This window comes from Hypanus sabinus, chromosome 13, assembly GCF_030144855.1.
Source record: "Hypanus sabinus isolate sHypSab1 chromosome 13, sHypSab1.hap1, whole genome shotgun sequence".
Classification (NCBI taxonomy): Eukaryota; Metazoa; Chordata; class Chondrichthyes; order Myliobatiformes; family Dasyatidae; genus Hypanus; species Hypanus sabinus.
The window spans coordinates 17,270,834-17,295,785 of record NC_082718.1 but is presented as its reverse complement, the minus strand read 5'-3'; the positions used below and the strand labels follow the sequence as shown (position 1 = coordinate 17,295,785).

Sequence of the window (24,952 nt, the reverse complement as noted above, 5' to 3'; positions counted from 1 at the left end):
CATAAAATACAAGTTTTCAACATTTGCAAAACTAATTTTTAAAATTCCATATGCGGACCAGTGGGATTTGTAAACCATCAGCTCTGGGGAAGTAAAACAATTTTAACTAAATGAATAGAGGATTTTAAAAAAAAATTCATGAATGACAGTGCCAAGTTCTGTTTGTGTCCTACCTGTAAAGATGACAACCCAATCTGTACACTTTTTCCTCTTTTCCCTGAATGTATTCCATCTCTTTTGAGTATAAGTTAGTGAGAACAGATCTGAATAAATGCTCATGTATAAACAAATGTTAATTTTTTTTACCCTCAAATCTTTCTGAAGGAATTGCCTTATCCACTGTTGCAGCTGCTGTACTGTGTTCCTTATTGAATTTTTCAAATGCTTTCTTGTTTATTTCATCTTTTTGTTGAGGATCTGTGGAAAGAATAGAATGATTAAAAACTAACATTTTCTGATAGTAGTTTGAATAAGAAAGCTAAACAGCCAATTTTAAAGAATGTAAAAATGATTTGAGTATTTTCTGTTAATTAATAAATGGTGTCATTTATGTGAAAGTATATAAGTAGGTTTTTAATTTATACTTCAAAATAACCTCTTCAATCCAGTTCACAAAGTGAGGATTAAATAAAAGTTTCAGCACTTACCAAGTTTTTGTAAATTCTTGGCTTTTTGGATTACATCCTTGGCTGTTCTTTTAATTCCACTTGTTGAATGTGAATTGATAAAGTTAGCAATTACTTCCCATCTAAAAAGAAAGTGCAGTTTGATGTAACTGTGAATTACTTACTACATTTGGATATTAAAACATTAAAGATAATTGTTGTTTGTGTTTTCTTTAAATGGAATGAAGTAAAAACTTTAAAGGGATATGAATATCCACTTATCCAACTGGGACATTTTGATGAAGTAACCCAACCTAAACATTTAATCTTTGCTTTAATAAGACTGTAGTTAGAATACTAACAATCCAAAACCAGCAATACTAGTAACCTGAACTAAATGCTGGAAAATCTCCACAGGTCAGGCAACATGCGAAAACAACTAAAGTTTCAGGTCAAACATTCTCTTTCCACAGATGGTGCTTGACTTGGTGTTTCCAGCACACAGTTTATCCTATGAGTCTGATTGAAATGCAACACACGATAATGTCCACATACTCTTTCTGGAAATGGACATTTGATTAAGTCTTTAGAGAATTGCTACTACCTTTGCAAAAAAAAAAGACTAAATTCAATTGGAGAAAATCAGAGAAAATTAAGTGGAAAAATAACCAGAAGAAAAACAAATAGTTCCCTTGACTCAGAATAGTTAGAGCTGTAATGCTTATTAATACTGTTCAGAATAGAAACTGAGATGTACAGAAGTGGAAAAGAAAAAAAAAATGAAGGTCAAATGAATCAACCTACTTGCATTCCATATTTTTTGTATATCTGTTAATCTTATACTGCTGCCAAAGGAGAATTTGTGGTCACCACCCAACAAGTAGCACCCCCAAGGACTCGACCCACATGTAAGAAATGTGAGAAAGAAACACGTTGCTTAAGATTTTTTTCCTTTAACTTGAAATTTTACAACCAGATATAATGCTATCAAAAGCAATTTAATTGTCTCAAAAATACTTGGTTATATTCTGGCTTTTGCCAGTGCCACACCCAACAAGTTGCAATATTACATAAGTTACAAGTAGTTTCCAGGTATTACCTTGCATTAGTTCCAGCAGGGAAGATATTTACACCCTTTATCAGGAGCTGCAAGTCATCCTCAAGCCAGGCTTTGCTTCCTCCTCCACAACCTGCAACATGATCTGAGCTTTTTGTAGCCTGCCGCATGCGTGCCTCTGCTTCCTCTTTTTCTTTTGCTAATTGTGCATTCACCTCTTGGATCTTCCAATAAAAAGTTAAAATTAGAACAACGTGCCAGCAATCAACTTTTATATATCCATACCCATTTTTCAGCTATCTCCGTGCATCTTAAAGGAAACTGGCTTTTAAAGCAGGGTAATCATGTTCATGTGGATAAAGTGACCAAAGAAAAGGCACTGGAAATTGCAAGTACTTGAAAATAACCCATACCACTACAAGCATATCATTTTGCCTTTGGGTCATTTCATTTGATAGAAATTGTAAACATTTTTATGAGGAGAATTCACACAAAGCAGCAAGTGGGGGAATGGTCAGGAATAGTAAAGTGGATCATTGATAGCTCTCAAGAGAACTTAAGGATGGTATCATTTTAAGCCTTCCCCTTTGATCTAATATTAGAGAAAAGTAAGAGCCCCAATTAAACAAGAGGATCCAGACAGTGTTGATGGAAGGGAAAGTAGATTGAGTGTAAGTTAGTTGATTAAAAACAGACAAGATATGTAGATCACTTATGTTAATGTGTATGTTTTTTTTTGACTGAGGCAAGGTAAATTACATTGGGAAATGAAGTACCAGCAAAGAAATTTAATCAAATATTTTGTGTGTCCTCACAGAAAGAGACAGGAAATAATGGAGAAATAAAGATCAAAAATTAAAGTCAAACTCAAAGAAATTAACTGTGAATAAAAAAATAGTATTGTAGAAATTAGTGGGACTTAAGGGCAATAAGTCTCCAGGATCTGATGACCTGCATCCAAGGAGGCAACAACCATGGTGACAGTCGAGGCACGAACGCGAGTAAATAAACACACCAATATGAGTTCTGACTAGAATGTGCCACATCACATAACATCTCAGTGTCATTTTAGTCTCAAGGACATTGAAGCAACCCATGTCATGTAATCAAAATTTGCAGACCATGTGCCAACAAAAGATTGGTCTTTCTTGCATCACCCCAACATACATTTTATAGCATACCCGTTTCTGAATTTCAACTTGGCCTTCATCCCTTGTACTTGATGCAAGTACTTCATTTAAGGTTTGTAGGCTAGGAGAAAGGAAAACAAAAAACATTGAAACTGGGAAAGTAAATCCTAATATCTGCATTCCTAAAACATAACAATGCATCCACGTGCATTTAGGCAAAAATAACACAGTAACTGAAATATAACAAACCAAAGTTAGCACCTACCTGGTTTCAATCCACAATTTAAAATTTTATGCACATGCTATATAACAATTTATGAGAAACAAATGCTGTGCGGCTAACAGTTAAACCACAGGCCATGATGAAAAAAGAAATCACTTCATGTGAACTCTAAAAATAGAAATCAACTTTATGTGAACCCTCCAACCTAGTACACAAAAGTAGAACCACGAATTCAGCCACTGCTGAATGTAAGACAGCAGAGGGTCATTCAATCTCGGCGGGAGCACAGGTCACTAAAATTAAAGATGGTAAATGTAAAAAACATTTCTTATGTACTCTCAGATGACCGTCCTGGGTAGGGTACATCAATATCAGTAGCAACAACACTGGGAACAGTTATCACAGAAGGAAGAACTGTCTACCACCCAAGAGGGAGCCTGACCAGTTCATCTCACATGGCCCAAGCCACGAGTTGTGTGATTTAATCTAACAAGTGAAGAATTATAACAGTGAATCAATTGAAATTATTGCAAATTAATTATGTGGCATGTTTAAAGAATTTGAATACTAATAAAACCAAGTTGTACTAAACATGTCTGATACGTCCACGGCATTACCTTATAGAGGTAGTAGGACCACGCGAGATTGCTTTCTTCAAAATAAATAGTAAATTTTGAGTAATATAACATTTAAGATGCATCATTATTCTCCATATAGAGATGCAATCAAGTTCGACTCCAAGCAAAGGAAGAAACCTTTTAAAGCTTGTCTAAGAAATTGATTTCAAAAAAGGTGTTAAAGGGGAAAGGATATAGATGTAGGATATGAAGTTTAGAAGGGGGGGGGGGATTGCACAAACAATAGAGATCAGGCAGCAACAAACCATAAGCCTTCCATACCCTTCCCATCCATGTATTTATCAAATTTCTCTTAAATGTTGAAATTGAACTTGTATCTACCACTTCTGCTGACAACTCGTTGCACATTTTCACCACATGCGCTCTTAAATATTTCACCTTTCACTCTTAAACTATGCTTGCTTGCATTTACCTAGCTACACTGCTCATTACTCTGAAGTTTTCTACACATGCCTCCTCTCAAAGCAATTCTATTAGATTCTTTTGCTTTCATTTAAATGCTTTGCAGCTTGCTAATTTAGTTGCTGCAAAGCCATAATCTCCATGTTCCATATCAGATTATGGAGTTTGTGATATAAACTCAGTTTCAATATCATTATAACAACACACACAAACCTTATTGAATGTTTGACAAACCTTATTGAATTTTTTGAAGAAGTTACGAGGAATGTTGACGAGGGTAAGGCACTGGATGTAGTCTATATGGACTTCAGCAAAGCCTTTGACAAAGTTCCACATGGAAGGTTAGTTAAGAAGGTTCAGTCGTTAGGTATTAATGCTGGAGTAATAAAATGGATTCAACAGTGGCTAGATGGGAGATGCCAGAGAGTAGTGGTGGATAATTGTTTATCGGGATGGAGGCCGGTGACTAGCGGGGTGCCTCAGGGATCTGTTTTGGGCCCAATGTTGTTTGTAATATACATAAATGATCTGGATGATGGGGTGGTAAATTGGATTAGTAAGTATGCCGATGATACTAAGGTAGGAGGTGTTGTGGATAATGAGGTGGATTTTCAAAGCTTGCAGGGAGATTTATGCCGGTTAGAAGAATGGGCTGAACGTTGGCAGATGGAGTTTAATGCTGAGAAGTGTGAGGTTCTACATTTTGGCAGGAATAATCCAAATAGAACATACAGAGTAAATGTTAGGGCATTGAGGAATGCAGAGGAACAGAGAGATCTAGGAATAACTGTGCAGAGTTCCCTGAAAGTGGAGTCTCATGTAGATAGGGTGGTGAAGAGGGCTTTTGGAACGCTGGCCTTTATAAATCAAAGCATTGAGTACAGAAGTTGGGATGTAATGCTAAAGTTGTACAAGGCATTGGTAAGGCCAAATTTGGAATATTGTGTGCATTATAGGAAAGATATCAATAAATTAGAGAGAGTGCAGAGACGATTTACTAGGATGTTACCTGGGTTTCAGCAATTAAGTTACAGAGAAAGGTTGAACAAGTTAGGTCTCTATTCATTGGAGCGTAGAAGGTTGAGGGGGGATTTGTTCGAGGTATTTAAAATTTTGAGAGGGATAGATAGAGTTGACGTGAACAGGCTGTTTCCATTGAGAGTAGGGGAGATTCAAACTAGAGGACATGATTTGAGAGTTGGGGGCAGAAGTTTAAGGGAAACACGAGGGGGTATTTCTTTACTCAAAGAGTGATAGCTGTGTGGAATGAGCTTCCTGTAGAAGTAGTAGAGGCCAGTTCAGTTGTGTCATTTAAGGTAAAATTGGATAGGTATATGGACAGGAAAGGAGTGGAGGGTTATGGGCTGAGTGCGGGTAGGTGGGACTAGGTGAGATTAAGGGTTCGGCACGGACTAGGAGGGCCAAGATGGCCTGTTTCCGTGCTGTGATTGTTATATGGTTATGGTTAAATGCTGGTGGAACACAGCAGGCCAGGCAGCATCTATAGGGAGAAGCACTGTCGACGTTTCGGGCCGAGACCCTTCCACCAGCATTTTGTGTGTGTTGTTGTTTGAATTTCCAGCATTTGCAGATTTCCTCGTGTTTGCTCTTCAATATCATTATTTTTTATTCGTATTTATATTTATTTTAGAAAAAATGGAGGGGGAACAGAAAGAGAGAAGAAAAAATACTATAGAAACATAGAAAACCTACAGCACAATACAAGTCCTTCGGCCCACAAAGCAGTGCCAAACACGTCCTTAACTTAGAAATTACCTAGGGTTACCTATAGCCCTCTATTTTTCTGAGCTCCATGTACCTGTCCAGGAGTCTCTTAAAAGACCCTATTGTATCCGCCTCTACCATCATCACTGGCAGCCCATTCTACACACTCATCATTCTCTGCGTTAAAAACTTAACCCCTGACATCTCTTCTGTGCCTTCTTCCAAGCACCTTAAAACTGCCCTCTCGTGCTAGCCATTTCAGCCCTAGGAAAAAGCCTCTGACTGTCCACACGATCAATGCCTCTCGTCATTTTATACACCTCTGTCAGGTCACCTCTCATTCTCCTTCGCTCCAAGGAGAAAAAGGCCGAGTTTACTCAACCTATTCTCATAAGGCACGCTCCCTAATCCAGGCAACATCCTTGTAAATCTCCTCTGCACCCTTTCTTCCACATCCTTCCTGAAGTGAGGCGACCAGAATTGAGCACAGTACTCCAAGTAGGGTCTGACCAGGGTCCGATATTGCTGCAACATTACCTCTCGGCTCCTAAACTTAATCCTACGATTGATGATGGCCAATACACCGTATGCCTTCTTAACCACAGAGTCAACCTGCACAGCATCTTTGAGTGCCCTATGGACTCGGACCCCAAGATCCCTCTGATCCTCCATACTGCCAAGAGTTTTACCATCAATGCTATATTCTGCTATCATATTTGACCTACTGAAATGAACCACCTCACACTTATCTGGGTTGAACTCCATCTGCCACTTCTCAGCCCAGTGTTTGCATCCTATCAATGTCCCGCTGTAACCTCTGACAACCCTCCACACTATCCACAACACCTCCAACCTTTGTGTCATCAGCAAATTTACCGACCCATCCCTGAGGCACTCCACTGGTGACCGACCTCCATGCAGAATATGACCGGTCTACAACTATTCTTTGCCTTCAGTGGGCAAGCCAGTTCTGGATCCACAAAGCAATGTCTCCTTGGATTCCATGCCTCCTTACTTTCTCAGTAAGCCTTACATGGGGTACCCTGTCAAATGCCTTGCTGAAATCCATATACACTACATCTACAGCTCTTCCTTCATCAATGTGTTTAATCACATCCTCATAAAATTCAATTAGGCTCATAAGGCACAACTTGCCTTTCACAAAGCCTTGCAGACTATTCCTAATCATATTATGCCGTTCCAAATGTTCATAAATCCTGCCTCTCAGGATCTTCTCCATCAACTTACCAACCACTGAAGTAAGACTCACTGGTCTATAGTTTCCTGGGCTATCTTTACTCCCTTTCTTGAATAATGGAACAACATCCACAACCCTCCAATCCTCCAGAACCTCTCCCGTCCCCACTGATGATGCAAAGATCACCAGAGGATCAGCAATCTCCTCCCTCGCCTCCCACAGTAGCCTGGGATATATCTTATTCGATCCCAGTGACTGATCCAACTTGATGCTCCTGCACATCCTCTTTCTTAATATCTACACACTCAAGCTTTTCAGGATGCTGTAAGTCATCCCAACAATCGCCAAGATCCTTTTCCGTACTGAATACTGAAGCAAAGTATTCATTAAGTACCTCTGCTGTCTGCTCCGGATCCATACACACATTCCCACTGTCACACTTGATTGGTCCTATTCTCTCACATCTTCTCCTCTTGCTCTTCACATACTTGCAGAAAGCCTTGGAGTCTTCCTTAATCCTGTCCGCCAAGGCCTTCTCACGGCCCCTTCTGGCTCTCCTAATTTCTTTCTTAAGCTCCTTCCTGCTTGCCTTATAATCTTCTAGACCTCTATCATTACCTAGTTTTTTTTGAACCTTTCGTAAGCTCTTCTTTTCTTCTTGACTAAATTTACAACAGCCTTTGTACACCATGGTTCCTGTACCCTACCATCCTTCCCCTGTCTCACTGGAACATATCTACGCAGAACTCCACGCAAACATCCCCTGAACATCTGCCACATTTTTTCCATATATTTCCCTGAGAGCATCTGTTCCCAATTTATGCTTCCAAGTTCCTGCCTGATAACCTCAAATTTCCCTTTACTCCAATTAAATACTTTCCCAACTTGTCTGTTCCTATCCCTCTCCAAAGAGACAGAATTGCGATCACTATCTCTAAAATACTCTCCCACTGAGAGATCTGACACCTGACCAGGTTCATTTCCTAATACCAGTTCAAGTATACCCTCTCCTCTTGTATGCTTATCTACATATTGTGTCAAGAAACCTTCTTGAACACACCTAACAAACTCCACCCCATCTAAACCCCTGACTCTGGGGACATGCCAATCAATATTTGGGAAATTAAAATCTCTCACGACAATAACCATATAACCATTACAGCACGGAAACAGGCCATCTCGGCCCTTCTAGCCCGTGCCGAGTGCTTACTCTCACCTAGTCCCACCTATCTGCACTCAGCCCATAACCCTCCATTCCTTTCCTGTCCAAGTACCTATCCAATTTTTTTTTAAATGACAAAATCGAACCTGCCTCTGCCACTTCTACTGGACAACCCTGTTATTATTATACCTTTCTTGAATCTGTCTCCCTATCTGATCCTCGATGTCCCTGTTACTATTGGGTGGTCTATAAAAAACACCTAGTAGAGTTATTGAACCCTTCCTGTTCCTAACTTCCACCCACAGAGGCTCAGTAGACAGTCCCTCCAAGTCTTCGTCCTTTTCTGCAGCCATGACACTATCTCTGTTCATCAGTGCCACGCCCCCACCTCTTTTGCCTCCCTCCCTGTCCTTTCTGAAACATCTTAAGTCTGGCACTTGAAGTAACCATTCCTGCCCCTAAGCCATCCAGGTCTATGTAATAGCCACAACATCATAGCTCTAAGTACTGATCTGTGCTCTAAGCTCATCGGCTATTTATTAAAAGGATACTCTATTAAGACATGAAATACATGATATGAAATATTTTTAAAAAAATAGTAAATCTTTGTCTAGTATAAACCACATAAGGCATGAGCAGATAAGAAACTGTGATATTTACCTCACTAATTCAAGTCGGTCACAGAGTTTCTCCACATCCTCCATCATTTTCACATTTTCAGCTTGATTATCCGTAAAGTAGTTCCAATTCTTTTAAAAACAAAAAGTGAATCACTGTACAATAATGAGACTAGAAAGCAGTGATGACAATGACTTCAGAATCCACTTGCACTGATTTTATAAAATCCTCATACACCATACAGAATATGTAGAGGTCAAGTCTACTGACTGTCTTTTTTTATGGAAAGTCCAAGTTTTAGTCTCTGCTACTAGAGGATGACCAACACTGTACTGAAGATGCTTCGGTTGCTCTTAACTATTTTTTTCTTGCAAGGACAAGTCAAAGGGAAATAGTGTGTTCTGGAACACAAACATACACGGAAATTCTGTTCTAGGTGTCATTTCTAAGCTCTAAACTAGACATTTCTAATTTCTAAGCAATCTCTCAGGCAGGACAGCTAGGTCTGATGACAATTGGAACATTGCACTAGTTCAAGGCAATATCTCCTGTAGGTCAAAGACATTGCCTTTTTTGTATAAAATTTCTATCTTACTGATGTTGACTTTCTTATAAGCTTTAATTTTGGTTGTTATCTGTCTGATGGCTGTAAATTATTAATGTCACAAGTTTACTTTTTAATGTTTAGTGTCAGGGAAAAAATTCTCAAAAGGATGAGAAGTAAAGAAGGTATCAGTTAATACTTTGAGTAGACAGTCCTTCTTATCCACTGCCATATTTTTGTTATGAATTGGCATCTGGGATCAAAATATAACAGTGAGTGAGTAGCAGAAATGGATTAGGTTGCTGTGAATTGATATTAAATATAGCCAACTAACTTACTTCTATCAACTAATATACCACAGGGTCTAGTGTGCATGTCTAGTCATCTAATTACAGAAAGGCAATCATTGGTTTTGAAACTGTACAGATAGGAGAAACAAGATTAATTATTAATTTTACACCAACAAGGATTAAAGAAACTGGCCTTGTTTTTGAGATTAATTAATCAAGGTGATAGTGGGGCAATAAATTAAAAGGGTAGAAAATGGCATTGGCAACATAGATGTGGACACATTTACGATGAACAGGTATTGAGATCTGATGACTTGACAGAAAAGTAGAAAGCTGGGAGTCAACAATTTTAGAATGAGACAACTCTTACAACTGTAAACAAAAGACTTCTCTAAACTCACTTCAAGCAATTTAGATAACAAAAAGACCCAAGAAAGATAATGAGAAGTCAGAAGGCATGGTAGAAGACTTTGTTGAAGTTTATTTTTAAGAATGCTACTTTTTCAGAGAAGCAAAGAGAATTTGTGGTAAAGACTCAGAGAATGGACCAGCTGTAAGTACGTGGTAGAGGAGGTAGATATGAATTTTTGTAGTAGACGAATGACATTGGATTGGAAGTTGTAATGAGATCAGAATCAGGTTTATTATCAATGACATGTGATGTGAAATTTGTTAACTTAGCAGCAGCAGTTCAATGCAATACATAATCTAGAAGAGAGTTAAAAAAAAACATAATAATAAACAAGTATATCAATTATGTATATTCAATAGCTTTAAAAAAATGCGCAAAAACAGAAATACTGTACATTAAAAAAAGTGAGGTAGTGTCCAAAGCTTCAATGTCCATTTAGGAATCGGATGGCAGAGGGGAAGAAGCTGTTCCTGAATCACTGAGTGTGTGCCTTCAGGCTTCTGTATCTCCTACCAGATGGTAACAGTCAGAAAAGGGCATTAATAATGGACGCTGCCTTTCTGAGACACCGCTCCTTAAAGATGTCCTGGGTACTTTGTAGGCTAGTACCCAAGATGGAGCTGACTAGATTTACAAACTTCTGCGGCTTCTTTCAGTCCTGTGCAGTAGCCCCTCCATACCAGACAGTGATGCAGCCTGTCAGAATGCTCTCCATGGTACAACTATAGAAGTTTCAAGTGTATTTGTTGATATGCCAAATCTCTTCAAACTCCTAATAAAGCACAGCCACTGGCTTGCCTTCTTTATAACTACATCGATACTGTCGGTACACTTTCCAATAAGTCATTAAACTATATATAAGATTACATAATATACAGCTGGGTTAAGTAATATCACTAAAATAGATTATTCAGTTATTGCTACATTGTGGGTTCTAACAAGGTTTCAGCTTTGGAGGCAGAGATAAGTAAAGCTAAGTTTAAGAGTTATCTCATACCCACTAGAAACTGATTCACCATATTGCAACTGACACCAATATCTGGAGAATAAGGGACAAAAAAACTTGCAAGAAGAAGAATGGACAAATGGCCAAAATACTAAACTAGGGCAAAATGATTAAAAATTGCCATCTACAGTTTGCTAAATAAATTGCCTAATGTCAATAGAAACATTCTAGGAATTAGAATAATTCTTGTTGAAGGAATTAGCATAGTTAAATCACTAAAGGTTTAGTAAGCAAACAGAAAGGCTAGCAATTTGTTCATTGTTTTCTTAAGAGAGAGCAAGAATGGTAGCAGACAAGGTCCAACTACGTTAAACTAATTTTGTTTCTGATCTCTACATCAAATTGAACAATTATTCTTTTGCATGGAAGACAATAGCTAAAGAAATAAAATTTGCTGTTAATTTGATGTAGTTACTGATCTTTGCACTCCAATCTTAAGTCTGCTCGTTTTTTTTGCAGAAACAATTGCATGAGGTTATCCAACTAAGCTTACCAAGATACCAGTTATATCAAAAAATTAAATGGCTTTCATGGTCACCAATTGAGAAAGCTATGGTTGCTGGTTACTCCCAGCAAAGTAACTCAATTGCTAAAATTTATGCCAGAAAATCATTCAATCAAAGCTCAAAATTTCAATTCATTAATCTGCAGAAATGCCCAGCCAGGCTTCATCACACCTTACAGACTGTCCGCAGCTTTTGCCGTTCTTTCTTAATTGCTTTCTTCTGTATTTCTTTTTCCTTCTTCAGTTGCAGTGCCTGCTGCCTGGCTTCCTCTTCTTCTTTTTCTTTGGCCAATCGAGCAATTTCCAATTCAGCCTGCTTTTGCTATTTGAACAAAATATTTTCAATTGCTTTGTAAAACATAGGTTAAAATAAATCTAAGAAGTTTGTATAATTAAAAATTACAGCTGTAAAATATCACAAGATATTTGTGATAAAATTCAACCTTTTGAGAATTCTAAACAGCTCAAAAACATACACAATTAAATCTTAAGTGTATTATTCCAAATAAACAATTTGATTGTTTTATAGGATAATAACAGAATATTTAAATACTACTGCACAACAGATAAGAAACCTGTGCAACGTGTACATTCTCCTTGTGTCTTTGTTGGTTTCCCAAGGTGCACATACCAAACAAGTGCAGATAACGAACTCGGGCAATTATTCTTCACTGCACTTTGTAGCACATTGGGCAGCAACCTTGCTGTTTCTTCAGCAATTTTTGTCTTTTTTTTAAAAATGAGGCCAAGTTGCTAGCTCTATGCTCAACCCAGCATGGATGGAAAGCATGCAAGGAGCTAGCCGAATTCGAACCCGGGACCATTCACCTCGAAATCCAGTGCCAATGTCACTACGCCACGGGCTGGCCAGAAGAACTCAAGGTGGCCATTGTACATTGCTTCAAGAATGTGAGAGATAGAATCTAGGGGCTGTTGACGGGGGGGAACGTGGGGAGAACAGAGTGAAGGATTCCTGCAAATGGGTGCTTGATGATCAGCATGGAGTCGATGGGTCAAAGGGTATGTCTCAGTGTGTAATAACCCACTTAAAAAAAAGTCCCACTTCATTATAAATTCAACCTTTCATATTCTTCATGTTAGGCGTGCAACCAGAGGTTGGTGCTACATAGTAGCTGTATGAAGAAAATATTTCCAGACTGGTTTGCAAGGTTGGATAATGATAGTGATCTTCTGAAAGTATGTTTTAATAATTACCTGTAAGGCACAGAAATAGGAATAGTAGTCTGGCCTTGGCTAACTAACAAACATGCTCAGTTTTGTCCTTACTTTCTCTTTTTCTTCTTGCTCTTTTCTTTTTGCTTCAGCCTTTGCCTTCTTTTCTGCTTCTTTCCTTGCTTTTTCTTCTTCCTTAAACTTCTTAATTCTAGGATCACAATTGTATGCAGTATCTGTAAAATAAATCATATGTTTTGGGCTTTAATACTCTTTACTTCCATACATTGTGATAGATCTATTGACAATAGTCATAAGAATTAAATACACCAGTGACAAGAATTAAGTAAACCCTATAAATAATTATTTAAATGAAAGCACACTGGGCAGAGTCAAATGAAGATGCACACACTAATAGTTCATAACTATCGATTATGCAGCTTGCAGCAATAGAAATAATGACAGGACTTTCTATTGGCAGCCACTCTAATAACTGTACACTTAAAAGTCACAAGTGTAATGCTTCTGTTGATTAAAAGGAAGAGGACATTATCATATTCGAAACTATTTCTGATTTTTAAATCATAGTAGAAACATCAAAGCTGAGGCTGAATGATCAACTCAATCATTCTGGCTGCCACCAATTGGAAGGTTGTTAACCAGGATAACAGCATTCCCGGTTTTTTTGTTGAGCAAGCCATTTAATGCCTCATGTTAAAGAAAGCACCAGGAATAACAAAATAGGCTCTCCATACTGCATGCAAGTACCAGTAGTGCTAAAATTCAGATGCTTTGGACTCTCACGAAACAAAGTATCTCACTGTTTGGAGGGATGATCACCAAGCCCAGAGGTTAGGTCACAAGCATTTCATCAGTCGAGGTGACATCATCAGTGCACAACTGTTTCTGCTGAGTGTTTGCTGGACTCGTTCTGATTGCTCTGCCGCTGGCCTCTAGTCCCCACTGGGTCCTGGCCAACTGGATAGCTGAGTGATCTCCGCAGGCCTGTATCACTAGTTATCAGTCATCGTGAGCATTGATTCCTTGGGTGTCCGCAGAACCAGCATTTCAATCACTTCATTTCAAAACATCTCATGCTGGCACAGTCCTAACGTTCATACATTTTTCAAAGATTCAAAAACTTTATTGTCATTCTAACCGTACATCAGCTCTGCAGGGCGGAATGAGACAGCGTTTCCCAGGAGCAGTGCAATCATAACGTAACAAATGCAACACTAAATAATAAACATAACAATAAATAATAACAACCACATGTCAGTTAAAAACAAGTTAAAAGTGTCCAAAGCAGAGTCAGGTAGAGCAGCTATTTAGCACTGCCTGTGGGAGGAAGCTGTCTAGTAGCCTTGTGGTTTTAGTTTTGATGCTCCGGTAACGTTTGCCTGATGGCAGAAGAACAAACAGTTCATGGAGAGGGTGTGAGAGGTCTTTAATGATGTACCGTGTCTTCTGGAGGCATTGAATCTGAAAGAGGTCTTGGACAGAAGGTAGGGAGACCCCAATAACCTTCTCTGCTCCCCTAACCACCCTCTGCAAGGCTTTTTTGTTGGCAGCACTGCAGCTGGAGTACCAGGTTGTGATGTAAAAGATCAGCACACTCTCAACCACGCCTCTGTAGAATGTAGTTAAGATGTTAGTGGGGAGTGATGCTTGTTTAAGCTTCCTCAAAAAGTGCAATCTCTGCTGGGCTCACTTCACAATCCCAGTGGTGTTCCTGGACCAGGTGAGATTGTCCGAGATCTGCACCCCTAGGAACTTGATGTTTTCCACTCTCTCCACTGTGGAGCTGCTGATGCTGAGGGGTGTGTGCTCAGGCTGAGACCGTCTGAAATTGACGATCATCTCCTTGGTTTTGGTGACATTAAGCATCAAGTTGTTGTCACTGCACCAGCTCTCTAGGTGTTTCACCTCCTCCCTGTACATTGTTTCATCATTTTTGCTGATGACCCCACCACTATGGTATCATCAGCAAATTTAATAAGCAGGTTCTCCTTGAATCTGGCTGCACAGTCATGTGTTAGCAGTGTAAACAGCAATGGGCTAAGCACACAGCCTTGAGGGGATCCAGTGCTCAATTTCATAATTTAAAAATTTATTAATTTCATAAATTATAAACTTTATTCCTAAAAAATAAACTTCCTAACTCAGTGTGACAGTGAAAAATATCTTTAGAACCAGCCTATCTTAATACATTTCTGGTACTTCTTTCACTAAGTTTTATTTCAAGAGTGTGGCAAAGTGCTTCTCAGTCCTTTATAGCCAATTCTCAGAATCAGAATTAATATCACTGGCATACGTCATGAAATTTGTTGTTTTGCAACAGCAGTACAGTGCAATACATAATAAAAACTATAAATTACAAACATTTAAAAAAAGAGAAAATTAAGTAGTGCAAAAAAGATGTTGGGGAAAAAACACTGCTGTAGTGTTCATAAGCTCATTGTCCATTTAGAAATCTGATGGCAGAAAGGAAAGAGCTGCTCCTGAATCATTGAGTGTGTATCTCCAGGCTCCTGTACCTCAATGGTAGCAATGAGAAGAGGGCATGTCCTGGGTGATGTGGGCCATTTTTGATGGATGGCACCTTTTTGAGGTATCATGTTTTGAAGGTATCGTGGATGCTGGGGAGGCTAGTGGCCACGATGAAGCTAGTTGAGTTTACAATTTTGTACTGCTTTTCTGATCCTGTGCAGTGGCCCTTCCATACCAGACAGTGATGCAACCTGTCTCAATGGTACCTCTGTAGAAACTTGCAAGTGTCTTTGGTTCCCCTTAAATTCCAAATAAAATATAGCCGCTGCCGTGCCCCATTTCTAATTGCATCAGCATGTTGGGCCCAGAATAGATCCTGAGATGTTGACACCAAGGAACTTGAAACTGCTCACCCTTTCCACTTTTGATCCCTCAAAGAGGACTGCTTTGTGTTTCCTTGACTACCCTTTCCTGAAGCCTAGAATCAATTCCTTGGTCTTACTGATGATGAGTGCAAGGTTGTTTCTGCAACACCTCTCAACCAGCTGATCTATCTCACTCCTGTACGTCTCCTTGTCAATGTCTGAAATTCTCCCAACAATAGTTGTGTTGTCAGCAAATTTACTGATAGTGTATGAGCTGTGCCTAACACACAATTGTGGATGTAGAGAGAGTAGTGCAGTGGGCTAAGCAGCATCCTTGAGGCTCGTTAGTGTTGATTATCAGTGAGGTAGAGATGCTATTTCCAATCTACACAGACTGTGGTCTCCCAATGAGTAAGTCAAGATCCAGTTGCAGAGGGAATTTATAGTTCAAATATAAAACTTACCAACTAAGGTCCTAATTCTATTCATTTCTTCTTTTTTCCTCTGTGCCCGAGCTGCTCGGTTCTGCTTCTCAATCCATTTCCTCTCATCTCGGCTGCAGAGGAAATAAAATCAGTATAAGTATTAGGACCAGATTATTGATCCTTTATCCTGAAGTGAATTAGTACAGATTTCCAGGTCATGTTTGCTTATGATGAAATGGTCCAATCTGTGAATTAGCCTTATGTGCAACTCTCACTATGGCAGACAATACAACAGGGTCATTAGATTAATGAAGCTGAACTAAAAAAAATTACAAATGGAGCAGAAGTAGCATCTATTAATGTGGCAAATTTGAAAGTTTTTAGCACACAGGTGTTCCAAGACACTTGAAGCAATAAACAGCGGGATAAGAAAACAGTATTTAATGGTCTGATTTTTTGCTAGAAAATGAAGAAAAAGTTAACATGATTGAGTAGATTACTGTAGGTCAGGAGAACAGAAGAAATGATTAGTGTTGAGCGAGGGGTGTCAGTACTACTGCAGAGGTTTTGAGAACCAATTGTAATCCACTAGTGATAGAGAAAGCTGCGTGAAGAAGACAAAAGAGAGAGGGATTACAACCAAAGGTAGGTGTGAGAACAGACCGCATTATAAATGACATGGGTATAAGGGTGGTCGAGGGAGGGTCCAGAGAAGTGGAGGGAGAAATTCAATAATACTTGATTGTGTGGAAGAAAGGAGAGAGAGATAGACATGGCTGCTTATGTGGTATGCAGACATTTGTTTTGAAACTCAATCACTGAAGGTGCAAGTGAATGTCACAGTTAATCTGCACATGAGAAGATTCCACTTACATCAATACAATATGCCCCTTTTTGTGGTACTGGTTAAAAGATAAACACTGGGCCTCAGGAGGCCTCACTATGGTCTTTTAAATAGAGTTCCCTTAAGTTCTCAATCTCTCCTCACTGGATTCTGAGAATCAGTCTAGTAATCCACACTGCATGGACACTCTTGCTTGGGTATGGGGAACATGCAACATGTAAACTGTGGTACTAAAGACCTGCAGCCCAAATGTCAGTCTTGCTCAAAACACAGAGCAAAATGCTGAATTTGAGGGACAAGCCAAGAATGTCTACATCTGAGGAGGGGGAAAATGAGACATGCACAAAAGCAAGTGGTTGATTATCTGACACACCATTTATGTGTGTCATAACTAAAATTGCATTTTCTCCATTGCACTGTCTTTAATGAAAATATGAATGGTAGAAAATTTCAACACAGATCACAATGTGTTTCTATGCATCACATCAGTGCACCTGTTGCCACTCACCATTTTATCCCCTGCCATTCCGGCATATTCCAAGCTATGTCAATAATTCCATGACCATTAAATTAATATTTTCTCAAAAGCCTTCTGAAAACCATGTAAATAACATCCACTGACACCACCCAGCCCACCACTAATTTATTCACCTCTTCACAAAAATAAAAAGTCAGCTTTCTCAAAAATAGTTTGCTATTTTACATATATTTGCTGGCTTGCTCCAAAAATCTGAAAATATGCGACGTTTACAGTCCTTCTACTCTTATTAAACTCTCTCAACAGGTAACAAGTACAATAGTCTAACTTTTCCCACCCCACCCCTCACTTTTCTAAGAATGCAAAATAAGTATGCAATTTTTCAAAATAAGTATGCAAGGTTTCCAAATCAAAATTCTGGCAATTAGGGTATCTACTCTGGTTACATTATTTCAATTAATAGCCAGGTAAGTAAAGCACTTGCCTCTCGATGACAATCACTTTTGTAGCATATGATTTTCTTCACTGTTCTTACTTTGTTAATGTGTATTATAATGAGAAGAATTCCACAGCTCTTTATAAGGTTCTTTCACTATCATAAATACTAACACAAATATTTAACAGATGCATCAGTCCTTCCTTCAGATTTCAAGAACTAAAACTGCTCATGATTAATCCTCCTTTTCAAATGCAACTGAAATATTAATATGCTTCATATTTTCCCCTCTGTTTTGACCCCTCTTTCCTGTATCACTAATTCAGCAGAAAATTTCTCATTAGAAGCCATTGCAATTGATCTTACTCAATAATAGAGGACAGAGGAAAAAGACAGTCAGAAATGCAATTAGAATGGTGGCGTGTTGATAATTGTGGAGGAGGTGTAATGAGGATATAACAGGGTTAATTACAGAAGCAACAGCAACTTTAGTTACAAAATTCAAAAAGACAGTCTCTGAACGATTAGATCTGCCTAAAAGAAAATTTGCATGCATTTTTATTAAAATAGGTTAAAGGCTTGAAAAATATTGACAAACTAAAAGATGGATTAAAGATTACATACCACTCAGCTTTTTCTTTCTCTTCTTCGTCTAAGTAAGAAAATTCCCGCCAGGAGTCAAAGTTATACCTAAAGAAAATTTAACATTGACAATGAATGACACAGAGAAAATATAAACCAAATTCTCACAGAATCAGTTAATTGCAAAATGTCAAAAATCAAACTGAAATTCATCTCTGTGACTCAGGTGTTTAAAACTTATAACTACATGCTCAATTACCAATGACAACAATGTCAAAATTTCACCTGGCAAACTTGAGGGTAGAACAATATTCTAAGCTCTGTCCTGGAAGAGATTACCAGACTCAGGATTCAAGGATGTGCTCAGTACCTCCTTGAGGACAAGCATCCTCAAAAATCTCTAGCAAAATTATTGAACATGATTTTCCCTAAATAAAATGACATTGATTTGGTTTGATTGCATCAGGCTTCTTTAACTGACTATTTCTTCTTTTATTATAGACTCCATCATCTAATCAACTGCCCTACGATTTCCTATTATATTTCATGTCTACCAGCTTTATTGAGTAAAGGAGTTATCTTTGCCAGTTTCCAATCTATCAGTACCCTCCTATAACCTGTTTTTCAGAAACCAACCAATTTCTCTACTACCTCTGCAGCCACTTCTTTTAGTACCCCTGGATAGAGGCCATGAGATCTCCCCAATTCTTACTGTTACAAGTTTTTCCCTTCTATTTGAAGCTAGTCCACCTGGTAGTGTTGAAACAATGGCAAACTCCTCCACCATGAAGACAGGTGAAAAACATTGGTTTAAATGATCTACCATCATTGTACATCTTCTGACCTTTCCTTTAGCTTATTTTCCTAGTCTATCTTAGGCAATTTCATATTCTGAAATTGCACCTCATTTGAAAACTCTGCTTTTTTATTAGAAGGCTCTATCTAAAATTTTATCTGTAACTTTCCCATGCTGTGATCACAACTCCCTCGGGGCTCCTTGCCTACATGATTAATCCTATCTCATTACATATGACCAATCTAAAATAGTCTGTTCCCAACTAAGGACTGTATCATATTGCTCTGAAAGGCAATCCAGGATACACTTCATAAATTCCTCTTCCACAGTACCATTCCTAAATCAATTCCTTTAATATGCAGGTTAAAATCACATAAAGTAATTGCAGATCCCTTTCTTTGGCAGATCCCCATTTATACTTTGTCCTATGAAGATGTAACATCTTGGAGACCTATAGATTATGCTGTCTCATGTCTTTCCCCTCATATTCTTTATTTACACGTAAATTGCTCTTTGTAAGCAGATCAGTTACATCTGTATCAGTACTCACCACTGTACTATTATATTCCTTGATTAACATTACCCCTCCTCTTTCCCTTTTTGCTTATTGTCTTGCAAAGAGGACTAATAGAATCTTGAGTTCCCAGTCCTTGTCACCTTGCAATCATGTTTTAGTTTGCTGAATTCAATACGTACACTCCAAAGCAGGTGCATCCTTCACCGAGTAAGCAGACTGGTACTTGCAGTTGGACTCCAATAATATGGCATACATCCTCAGTGTACAATGTCCTGTGTATGTTACTCAAAATGGCTTCTTTGGTTTGTTACGAGTAGGAATGCTTCTTTGTCGGATAAGTGTTTCTTTCGCCGTTGTTTCGCTTTAGAATGGCTGATATGGTAATTGTATTCATTTGTTAATCAATGGGGAATATTATTGTGTCTTGTGAGGCTGGGAACTTGGGGGAGGGGTTTTCGCGGGTTTTTGGTGTGAGGGGAGTCGGGAGAAAGACGCCGAGGGAGGTGGACTTGCGCTCGGAAGATCACCAGGGAGTCCGGGGTGGAAGACGTGGAAGTCGGAGGCAAGCGATGAAGGGTCGATTGGTTCGATGGTTGAGCTCCAACGAGTGCACTAAACAGACTGAACTTTGATAAGTTGGCGCCTTTTGTTTTTTTCCATATATATATTGTATTGCCTAATACTCTTTTAATTTTAGTAAACTCTTTAAAGTGTATTTCATAACGGTATTTGTTGTGGGTTTGATACTGTTGGTGGGCGCGAGGCATAAATTCGATTCTCACTGCACCTGCGCGAACGGGAGGTGGGTTGGTGAGTGGCTGGATCTCCGTTTCCCCTAGACATATATCAGCCTTTTGGGTAAGTGTTACATCAGGACATCCAAAAACATTGTATAGTTTTTTGTATTACTTTATTAAGTGCAGAAAAAAATTAAGTTAATTTTTAATTAAACTAATTTATTAATTTTTAAATTATTAAGTGCAGTGTGCTGGCACATGGCAAGTGGTTAAGGCATTTGTCTAGTGATCTGAAGGTTGCTAGTTCGAGCCTTGGCTGAGGCTGCATGTGTGTCCTTGAGCAAGGCACTTGACTGTACATTACTCTGCGACAACACCGATCCCAAGCTGTATGGGTCCTAATGCCCTTCCCTTGGACAACATCGGTGGCGTGGAGAGGGGAAACCTGCAGCTTGGGAAACCGCTGGTCTTCCATAAAAAAAACCTTGCCCAGGCTTGCGCCCTGGAAACTTTTCAAGGTGCAAATTCATGGTCTATCGAGACTAACAGAGGCACAACAATTAAGTGCAGTCATTTATCACATGGGCAAGTCAAGAAATCAGTCTGCGCACAACAAAATCCCAGAAGAGGCATCAATCAGGATGATATTCTTCTCGGAATAACGCTGATGCAGTGTAATCTTTTAGTAACAAACTAATCAGCAGAGGACCCCAAGTCTCACACCAGGTCAAGGAGAATAGCCCCTGAAATCGCAATGAATCATCAGCCATGCTGCATACTAGGTGTTGCTTGAAAACTGAGACAAGAATGCTACTGACAATATTGACTAGTGCGATACATCACAGAGAAATATTTTTCAACTGGCATTAGGAAGGGAAATGCAATAAACTGGAATCTTAACTATAATAAGCACAGTTCAAACCAATGGAAAAAACAATATTTCAGAATCTGAAAAGTCATACAAGAGTTAAAATTAAGTTGTAAATTTCTCTAAGGAAGGAAATAATCACAATATTTTGTCAGTTTTACTTTATATCCTCAAAATTTAGGGGGAAAAGTTGCTTATTCCCAGCATTCTCAATTTTTTAGGATATGACTGGTTCTTCACAACACGTTAAATCTATTGAAGGAATCAAGCTTTACATCAAAATATAGTGATATCCAGTTTCTCACCCATATATAGGCCCATGCCCAGAAAACACAACCAAACATCTGAATGAACTCTGATGTACAGAACTATTTTCTTCCCTCTCTCCACTTTTAGCACATCTACTGTCTTTTCAGTCCTGTGTGCTTTTGATGCCATTCATTGCAGTATTGCAGAAGTATGTGATCACATTTTATTTTCTGACTTGTGGACATTTGTAAAATTGGAACCGATGTTACCAAGGATGGCCTGTATTAAATGTAAACATTCGTAAGATGGATCACTGCTAAAACATGATGGAACAATAGAAACTTGCGTAATTTTAATTTCTGTAAATTACTCTTGTGCTTGTGTAAAAAAAACATGCATCAAACCTACAATTTTGAAGTTACTTGACTCTGTCCATTTCCACATTATGTTACTAAATGTAAAATGCCATCCTTTGAATACTGTTCATGATATTGCACTATAATTTAATTCTATGACTACAATCAGCTTATGATAATGAGATGAACTCATTACTCAAACAGCTGATCCATTTATAAAACATCACACAGAAGCAGCTGTTACTTCATCATGATTTAGGAAAAGCTCAAAGGCTTTGGGAAGGAATCGCCAGTGGGGATTTCTAGGTAGCCAAAAGGAGTTTTGATAAAGGTATTACATCCGAAGGGTTAAGATTAGACATATAGTCTTGGCACTCGATCGTCAGTGACATGGATATGTGATTAAAGGCAGACATCTGTGGATGTCAGGCTATTCCAGATCAATGAGTCCTGGGATCAGATGTCATGCAAACAGAAGGCATGAGAGACAGAGAGTCAGCCAGCCCGTTGTTTGAGGCCTAGAGTTCAGTGCCCTGTTACTGGCTGGTCTAGGAGTCGATACTGAAGATCGAATCCCAAAGTTTGATCAGAAGTCAAAGCTCGATGCCAAAAGGATGATGACTGGAGGCCGTGAGGCCTGTCCTGGGGTTGAAAGTGTGTGTGGTTGGGTGTAAGGGAGGAAACGGGCTTGTTTTGTTGCTTGCTGAATTGTTCTGCCGAACACTGAGGGCATGTTACGTTAGCGCCGCAACGTGTGACGCTGAAATGTGTAGCGATCTTGCGGGCTGCCCACAGCACGTCCTTAGGTTGCTAATACAAACAATTCATTTCACTGGATTGTGATGTACATGTGATAAATAAATGAATCTTATATCTGAAGCTATATAAATTCTAAGAGAATATGTTTTTCTGAATAAAGGCATCAGAAATAACAAACTTACCAGAATGAATAAAATGCATCAACTTCTTCAATGGAAGAATTCAAATTGCCCAGCTTTGGAACATGTTTGTTTTTAGACCACCTAAGAATAAAATGTGTATTTTTCATAATTAAATGTTTAGTAAACAGTGCATGATAAAATCTTACAAAAGAAAAAGTTTTCAGTAAAATTCAATTGAACAGTTAAAACTAAAAACAAAATGAGAAACATACATTTAAGTTTATCTGAGAAACCTCTTTCAGTCTAATATGGACAGAGTTGAGAAAAAAACCATGTCTGGTAAAACTGGATTTGAAATGGCAGATAACCCAACAGGCTAATCTGTTGTAATTCATGAGCCATTTAGTAAAATTTATTAGATCTATTCGATTTTCTTTCTAAACAAACAAAATTAGGTTTATTATCACTGACATGTCATGAAATTTGCTGTTTTGTAGCAATGAAAGACATTAAAAAATTACTGTAAGTTGCAATAATAAATAACGCAAAATTGATCAACACCAGGCATTACAGTGAGAAAGTAGATTGAACAAGTAGCAAATTATTGTTATAGGTCAGCTTTATCAAATTGGAATGCATTGTCAAGGGTGGAGTTCTTAATTCATTATACAGTCAGCCCTCCTTATCTGCAAGGGATTGGTTCCGGGACCCCTCGTGGACACCAAAATTCGTGGATGCTCAAGTCCTTTATTCAACCTGTTTTAATGCACTGGACCTTAGGACCCAGCGGAACCTCAGATCATATTTAACCTGTCTCAGTGCGGTGGACATTAGTACCCGGCAGCAGAGATCTGTATCCGCAGTGTTTCTGTTCACGAAAATAATCACGATCGCGATTGAAAATAAAGTGGAAATAATAAAGTGATTGGAAAGAGGTGAAACGCCATCGGTCGATGGAAAAGTGATAGGCTACGTCGGTCAACGATCGGAACAACTTTAAAGGATAAAGTGAGAAAGGCCCTGCCTCGATGAAAGCTACAATTATTACTAGGCAACGCAGTGGTTTAATTATTGGGTTTTGGGGTTTTTGATCCTCCACATCAACCCAGCACGGTGGAGAGCATGCTCGATAGCGGTCTGTCACTGGATCGAATTCGGGAACTTCTGTTCCTGAGCCTGGCACTAAAACACACATTAAGTGTTTTATATGCATAGAAAGGTAAAATATATACTATATACTAAGACAAACATTTGACTGTTTGACTAACTGACGCTAAATAATACCGGATGTACCTGTTCCGACTTATTTAGTAAGAGAACTTCTGATTTTTTTTCGATCCCGATCCAAGATAACCCACGCACATCCTCCCATGTACTTTAAATCATCTCTAGATTACTTATAATATAATGTAAATGCAATGTAAATTAGTTGTTATACTGCATTGTTTAGGGAATAATGACAAGAAAAAAAAGTCTGTACATGCTTGAACAACAAGTGCTGGAAGAGTACTTCTGGGTTTTCGCGATTTGCGGTTGGTTGAATTCGCACATGTGAAACTCGCGAATAAGGAGGGTTGACTGTATTCAATTCAAGACAAAAAACAGTGACTATTCAACTGAATAAAAATTTAGAAATGATGATGAGTTATTACTAACATGACATTGGAAGCAATATCTAAAACTCCCCACAACCCATTACAAAATAGTAACAGCATATTCTAAGAGTAGAACTTCAAGCATGCTCTGGTGAAACATTACTGTTCTTGACCTGAGTGGAATTCCTTTACCTTGTGATTTCATTCCAAATTTGCAGAAGTGATGTTAGTGCTGAATTCAATTCTTTCTTTCAATTTAATTCTACAATGGAGTAGACAGAGATTTTCCCCCTACCTGGCATTCCGTTCAAAGGCTGCTTGGAACACCTCAATGAAGTTCTCTTTTGCTTCACTTTTAGAAGGAATCATATTGTCAAAAGTGGGATCTACGCTGTCAAATGCCCGACGTTTCAAAGGATCTGACAATATTTCATTGGCTAAAAGGTTAGGAGAAAATTGTCAACGAATTAAATTGTGCATTTGACTGATCATCGGTTAACCTCACTGAATAAATGACTTTAATAACATTTTAAACAATTTCCATCAAAGTTATACTCTAAATTTTGGATTTTCTCCCCCATCCACCATCCTACAATTTAATAAGATATTTAAAAACAAATCACAACTTTGAATGCACACCAGTAC

General features: G+C 38.5%; 1 protein-coding gene across 1 annotated transcript in view; it reads right to left on the bottom strand.

Annotated features, from left to right (window-relative positions):
- The window catches only part of dnajc2 (DnaJ (Hsp40) homolog, subfamily C, member 2), a 41,077-nt gene that overhangs the window by 1,327 nt on the left and 14,798 nt on the right, over positions 1 to 24,952 (bottom strand). The window contains exons 5-15 of the mRNA XM_059987200.1: positions 24,603 to 24,744; positions 22,773 to 22,853; positions 18,351 to 18,416; positions 16,008 to 16,099; positions 12,803 to 12,924; positions 11,688 to 11,837; positions 8,801 to 8,889; positions 2,844 to 2,913; positions 1,705 to 1,886; positions 648 to 748; positions 307 to 417 (exon numbers count right to left, since the gene is read on the bottom strand). Coding sequence (XP_059843183.1) covers positions 307 to 417; positions 648 to 748; positions 1,705 to 1,886; positions 2,844 to 2,913; positions 8,801 to 8,889; positions 11,688 to 11,837; positions 12,803 to 12,924; positions 16,008 to 16,099; positions 18,351 to 18,416; positions 22,773 to 22,853; positions 24,603 to 24,744 — 1,206 coding nt within the window. The remainder of the gene's footprint in view (positions 1 to 306; positions 418 to 647; positions 749 to 1,704; positions 1,887 to 2,843; positions 2,914 to 8,800; positions 8,890 to 11,687; positions 11,838 to 12,802; positions 12,925 to 16,007; positions 16,100 to 18,350; positions 18,417 to 22,772; positions 22,854 to 24,602; positions 24,745 to 24,952) is intronic.